Below are 7,201 nucleotides of genomic sequence, written 5' to 3' on the forward strand. Positions count from 1 at the left end.
CCCTTGCGAACAGCACTGGAAGTCCAAACAATCAGGTTCTGTTCCCAAATCTGACAGCATGTCCCTATATGACCTTCCACGAGTCAGTTATAAATTCTATGCCACCATTTATGCTTCTGTAAAACAAAGACAGTACAAAATACTAAACGAAGATATTGGGAAGTTGCATCAGTTTTTTGTTTCAGAGTTAGGGTTTTTTCGTTGTTAAACTCAGATCAGTAGCACAGATACTAACAGGAACTTTGCCCTCAGAGGTACAATGCTTCCTACTTGTACACAGCCTGCTCCTGTGCCCTTACCTTCATTACAATGTGATCCACTTTATGAGCCCTCCTCAAGGCCCATCTATTTTCTCTTTACGATAAGAGCTACTTACTGCAACAAGGTCCCAGAGATCCAGAGGGAGGTAAGTATTAGACAGTTGTCCCTCTTACTCATGTCTTCTTCCTTCCCACAATTCCACAGGGCTAGGCACAGCAAGTGCAGCACAGAGACCAAGGATCACGCTTAACATACACTGACAACAGACAACCTGCAAGCTTCTTCCTTCCAACGTATGTGCAAACAGAAGGGAGCAGACAGCACTTCCTTTGTGGAAGAAGCGGTATGTACCTGTAAAAGCTTATCCCAATCCTCTTTACTCCGCCCGATTAAGGCAGCACAGTGCTGACACAATCATCTGCTGAAATACTAATGAAAAACGAAGCAGGAAGAGCAGCTGACATCTTGCTGGCTTCTTAAACCAAATGTACCAAAATTAATGGAAACATTTCAAATTTGGAAAAGCTGGTCTCGTATCATCTACCTCCTTTGGACACAAAACAGACATACAACACTCTAGGATCTGTTTCCTGTATATGCAGGGTAATCGCTTGCTGATTCAGTGAAGTTGCATTATTGTCTTACTGCAGCTTTTGAGCTAAATATACAGCTGTATTTTCCAAAACACAGACAATGCACTGGCACAGAAGACCTATACAAGGCACAGAACAGCTACAAACCTAACCCGTCAACCTGTACCCAAATTATTATTTTTTAAAAAACCACATACACAGAACAGCCAGTGCCTTTTATACTGATGGCAAACATTTGCTTGAACTACCTTAAAAAAGAACAGTGTTTAAAAGTATCAGCTAACACCTTTTCTTAAAGAATATGATTTAAACCTACAAAGCATAGTGGATAGTACATCCATATTTTTATCTCGTTGCTCTCAAGCTCTCTAATTTTGAATTATATTTTGGTGTTACAGAAAGTGAACTAGCTTAATTTGCTTTTTTGTAAAATGTTCCAAATTTAGCACTGAAATCAGGAAAAAAACTCACTGCACTTACTCTCAATACAAACTAATTAACCTATGAACATAAAAGCATGCAAGTTCTCACAGCATGTAAAAGATTTGTATTAATGACAATTTAAGTTTATCCTTTTAAAGCAGGTCATTTCCCGATTTAGACATTGAGTGAACTTCTTTGTACTGAACTAAGCTAAGCCACTTTCCATACACCAGGCAACAAAACAGAGTGTCAGATCAGTTACCAACATTTAAGGAAAAAGAAACACCACAGAAGAAGTTATTTCCTTTCCAATACGTACTATCTACTGTACAGGAAGTGCAGAACATCCAACCTATCAAGTAGAAAGGATTCCTATACGCATGCTGGAAGATAACATAAGGATTCGTGAAACTTCTTGCACGCAACACTTCTGCTCAACCCCACACATTTATTTTTCTACCAACTGGAAAGAGACTTTAAATTTTTTGTAACAGCAGTCAGACTGAAATCTGTCCCTGCTTTTGTCTATTTTACCCAGAATAGCTTGTTAACTCACCATTCAGTTTCCACATACCAGTTGGAAGCTACAGAAGGAAACAACACGACAACAAAAAAACACACATTTAGGCAACACAGCACTTAACTTCCTTAAAAGGTCTTTCACTTAATTTATTTTCTAAAGCTGCTAAATCTACTCACTAGAGACCATCAAGATCAGAATTTACACAAGTAGTACCTATTCCAAGCTATTCATTTAGAGGTTCTCATAGTCATATTAAAATCATATTTGAGCTTAAAAAAAAAATTACAAATAGATCTTCCCAAGTGGTCTAGAAGCAAAGAGATTGATGAAAACTATGTATCTGCCTGTGCATAAACATGACTATAAGAAACATCCGATTTAGACAGTAGCAGAAAGTTGTAAGCAGTGTTTTATAGCAGAGAGGCCTCTCTGTGCTACACCAGTCAACTGAAGTCGTTCAAAAGGAAGTCATCAGTGCAGTAACACTGGAGACACTGGTTTCCTGTATCATTCTAACACTTCATAAGCTAGTTCTTGTAAATAAGTTCATTAAAAGCTGAAAATAATTCAATTCAGCCAGAAAACTGACTGGAGAATCTCTCTGGAAGCTAATATTTTCAGCTGAAGAATCATGATTAGAACTGTAAGTGCTTTAACTCCATATGTTATTTCTGTATTATTACTGATAAAGTTCATACTGTTTAGGATACTGATGAAATTCCTCACTAGTATCTTCAGCTTTATGCTACAGATTTTCAGATAACCTTTCATGGTTACACACACACTGAAAGGGGCTACTCCAAGATTTTATTTGCAGGCAAAAGGATTTGGGGAAGGCATTAGGTACTGGAACTTACATTTATATGGCAACTATGAAGAACTTTCATTTATTTCCATTATAAGACAGTTTCACCACTCCTTCCCTCACTTATCTCACTGTACATTATTATAAAGGTATGCCAATTCACAAGCAAACACCTCCATCATAAGAGAACAGAGTCATACCAGTATTCTAAAGAGTGCCAGAAAAAAAAATTTAGAAAATATTAAGAAAAATGTAATCCCTCTATATGTAAGAAAACTTACTTCAGGAGACAAAAACATGCTTCCAGTTAAAGATTCAAGGTTCAAAACCTGCTCTTAAAACTGTTCAGAGTTTAAGTCTCTCATCTAAAAGAAAACAGGAATCTAATTTTCTACCTGCTTGTCACTGAAGCTTCCAACCAGAAACATTACTGTATTTAATCTGTGACAAGATTTAAAATCTGTTATGTACTTATAACAGCTTTTTCCTTCTAGTCAAAGCCAAAATCCCCACCAATAACATCACAACTTCCTTCAATTACTACTTCTACATTTTGTTTCCTTTCTCTTTTTTCTGTCTCCCTCTCTCCCATCCCCCCCAAGACTGCCACCATACTGTACTTTCCTTTTAGAACTGCAGGTCTTCCTTAGAAACTTATTTCCTCTGCTTCTCCCAAATTCTTTTCCCTTCCTATCAGATAAACCTTCTAGATAACCAGAATACACATGGTCTGGAGGGCAAACTGTGTTACTGCCTGACATTCTGATTTATTCACAGTTTGCCTTAGCAAGAAACTGCTTCCCACTTTTTAACAGCAGCAATTTTCAACTTGAGAGTCCTGAATGTTGTCATCTTTCCTAAATGCTTCAGTAAAAAGACGCTTACTGTCAACAGAGCTACATTCACCATTAGGGAGCCAAGTTCCACCTAGGTGAGTTTTTTCCCCCCCTCCTTTTTTTTTTTTGAGGAATCCCTAAAGACATTGAAGACAAATTCTCTTCAAAAAATCAGCACAACTGAAATTTTACCAGAATTATTCCCAGATTAAGTGAAAAAGACAAAACAAGATTCATATGTTCTCAGATCTAAAAACACAGATACAGTTTGAATACAGCAATATTGGAGGTGGGAAATTACTTCCCTGCTTAAGTGAGCAAAGAATATAAGACATAAGACTGAAAACATCAAGGGTTCTGAGTAAATATCTGACCGCTATTACAATTACTATAAATTGTTAGCACCAGCACTCAGAATAGTCAGACAAACTTGTTCTACCTCAATGCCACAATGCAGAGTGGGTGACAGCACACAGTAAGTCTTCCTGCTAAGGAGCACATAGCCCTTCCCACAGAAAGAGAGAAAGCTCTCCAAATTCAAAGCTATCCAAACTCAAAAGAGGCCAGATTGAATCAGTTACGTGCTACGGGATAAGTTACAATGCATAGCCACTTCTGAACTATTTTAAGACTCACTTCATGGCCAGGTTCTCTGTTCCGGCCTGCCTTTTTTATAAAATGCTCAATTACATTAAATAAAAACACTTTGTATTATGTGTGGGTTAAGCCTTTTCCTCTCCTTTCCTATCCCACAATACACACACACTCCCACATCTCATAACCCAGTGCCCTGTGTCATATTGCCTAATCCTGCAGTGGCCCCACCACAGGCACTGGAAGTATAATCTGTTCAGTAGTCCAACTGGAGAGCAGATGGCTTTGTATAAAGTGCTGATTAAAAAACCCATCTCCATCATACATTAAAAAATATATGCAATTTTATCAATATATTTGTCATTTTTACTGTGTAAAATGTACAATGTGTGTACAATACAAGCGAGGTATACATTTTTCAAAGCTACTGTGCAAGCCCTCATTAGGAATTTTAGAACTCCAGTTTCCTTTTAAAAGGGGTAAGCACAGCTGCACACAGATAAAACAGACCATACGAATCCCACATCCAGCTGACCCTGATACTTGAAGTAAAAATGAGCTACCAAATTAAAAAAAAAAAAAGAGAAAAAAAAAAGAAAAATAAAAACGACACCAAATGACCGGATGAGAACTAGCTCAAGTGCTGGGTTTTTTGGTTTGTTTGCTTGAAGAAAGAAAAGACAAGTTTTAGGACTCTGAAGAAAATGATGTAACTGAAGATGCTCTGTAACTTTCTGACATAGGGAAAAAGTCAGGAGCAGGAGACAGGTCAAAACTTGTGCCGCAATTACCATGCTTATGTATTTGTCATATTTCCCATGAGTAAAACCAAATGAACCTCGCCTCTTAGAAGCATTTATATCAGCAGCTTTCTTTGGGTGGAGCAAACAACTCGGAAGAGTAAACAGACATTAACTCATACTACCTCACATACCACAAAAAAATTCTTAAAAATATGGCTTGTTAGAGCAGTTTTAATCCAAGCAGCTCATTAAAAAAAAAAAAAAAAAAAAAAAATCACTTCATATTATTAAAGCTGTGTTTTCAAATTTGCTGCTCCATTACTAAAAACAGTAAGACAGCTTACCAACAATGATGGATGCCAGAGAATTTAATAACCTGTATTACTCATCACAGGTAGTCTAGTATTCGATTCAACAAATTCACTTTACAAGCTGTCCAGTAAGTAAAGTGGAGTTTTTTGCTTTTCCCCTTCAACTTTTTTACTAAAAAAAAAAAAAAAAAAGTTGAATTTGAGCATCTCTGGATGGTTCTGTATCACATCAGTATGACCAAATACACAGACTTACAGTGTTATGTGCTGCAAATCCTGAAAAATAGTAAGTTGTGCTTAAAGTAGCTTCACAAAAATAGATTTAAAGCAAGGCCAAGAAGCACTGGCAATCGGGGGGGGGGGGGGGGGGGGGGGGGGGGGGGGGGGGGGGGGGGGAAGGGTGATCCACACCGACTGGTGGAGCACGCCACAACCAATGGAGCCTCTTCCAGCATCAGAGACCCGGTCTGAAATTATTGTTGTAGGGTGTTTGAATTGCGAAGCCTGCGAGAGGCACAGATTGCCATTTTGAAACACCACCTCACCCTCCCACATCAGTGCCTGTACACGGGCAGCTTCCTGCCCCCGCAAACCGCTCGTTGCAGCGATGCGGACCCCCAGCGCGCCAGGCCAAGAACGCGGTTCCCTCGGCCCCGCCGAGAGCCGCACGCCGAGGAGGACCCAGCGCACGGTTCCCACCGCGGATCCCCCCCGATGACTGAATTACGTGATGTCACTCGTGTGCGGGGCCCCTTCCGCTCCCCACACGCCCGCCGCGCCGCTGCGGATGGCGGCCCCGCGCTGCCGGCGCGGCTCTGGCGGAGCGCGGCGGAGGGGCCGGCCGGCACCCGCGCCTCGCGCCCCACGTGAGGCGCGGGGGGCGCGCGGAGCGGCGCGGCGCTGCCTGCCTCAGCAACCGTCACCAACCGCCGGCCCGGGGCCCGCCGGCTTCCCCCGGAGGGAGCCGCGCCGCCGGGAAGCGAGGGGGAAACCTGAGATACCGGCTCTGAGCCGGCCACACGGAGAGGCTCACCGGCCCTCACGCCCCACTCACCCCCCACCCCAGCCCAGGGAGGTCTCCGGGATGTGACTCATAATAAATAAATACAGAAAAAAAAAAAAAGACAAAAAAAAAAAAAAAGACACACCCTCCGAGGCAGACTGACATAATAACCCCCTCCCTTCCCCTCCAGAGCGGGGGGAGGGAAGCCCGGTCGTTCGGCTGGAAAAGTTGAAAGAAAAGGCAAATCCGGGGAAACGGCTGCGGGGCGGGGAGCCGCGGCGGGGGCAGCCGGGCGCCGCGCTGCCTCTCAGGCGGCTCCGGCCCCACCGCCCGCATCGGAGAGCCGAGCCCAGCCGAGCCTCCCCACCCCAGCGCCGGCCCCGGTGCGCTGCCCCGCCGCCCCTCACCTGGATGTAGTTGTTTTCGCAGTAGTCAGCGACTCGAGTGAGGTTCTGGTAGCTCTCGAGCAGAGCCCGCTTGCCAGAAGGGATTTCCTCCTCTAGCAACATCTGCAACTCTGCCATTTTCCACCCCTCCGCATCGCTTCCTCTTGCGTTAAAGAGACAGCGGCAGTGCCGGGCTCGCAACCCGCCTGGTATTGTGGGATTCCTCTTCGCCTCGCTTTCGTGAGCTCTCGCTTTCCCCACCCATCCTTCCCCCTCCTAGGGGAGGAAAGAAAAAAAAAAAAAAGAAAGAAAAAAAAGAAAAAAACCCCACCCCCGCTTTGCAAAGCAAGCCGGGAGTTGTAGGCAGCGCCGCGCAGGGCACATGCGCAGGCTGAGGCGGGGAGGGCGCTGCTCATGGCCGCCGCCCGCGGCCGCGGGGGAGAGATGGCGGTGCCTGGGGGTCGCCTGCCCTGCCCGGCCGCTGTGGAGCGCGGCGGGAGGGCGGCAGCAGGGCTGTCGGACCGTCCTTCTGGGCGGCCAGAGACGAGGGGAGACGCTTGTGTCCTTCCCCCGCCCCGCTCAAAAAAAGCCCCAGCCCCACCAGTGCTGCCTTGAGGCAGCGCCTCTCTTCGGGAGAAGCAGAAAGGGTCTGGGGGGGAAGCGCTGCCCTGGTTCTCCAGCCTCCTGTCGGGCTAGAAATCTCTAAGATGACAACAAAATTGG

The 7,201-nt window shown here is 44.3% G+C and overlaps 1 protein-coding gene across 12 annotated transcripts in view; it reads right to left on the reverse strand.

Moving 5' to 3' along the window:
* ABI1 (abl interactor 1) overlaps positions 1-6,706 on the reverse strand; it is an 84,074-nt gene extending 77,368 nt beyond the window's left edge. For 10 of the 12 annotated variants that reach the window (XM_050892417.1, XM_050892422.1, XM_050892419.1 and 7 more), the window contains exon 1: positions 6,500-6,679. In XM_050892417.1, coding sequence (XP_050748374.1) covers positions 6,500-6,616 — 117 coding nt within the window. In that variant the 5' untranslated portion in view covers positions 6,617-6,679. Of the gene's footprint in view, positions 1-6,499 lie in introns of all 12 variants that reach the window. The other 2 variants (XM_050892427.1, XM_050892429.1) reach the window with 2 other exon arrangements.
* Positions 6,707-7,201: the final 495 nt, after the last annotated feature.

Source organism: Gymnogyps californianus, chromosome 2, assembly GCF_018139145.2.
Source record: "Gymnogyps californianus isolate 813 chromosome 2, ASM1813914v2, whole genome shotgun sequence".
NCBI lineage: Eukaryota > Metazoa > Chordata > Aves > Accipitriformes > Cathartidae > Gymnogyps > Gymnogyps californianus.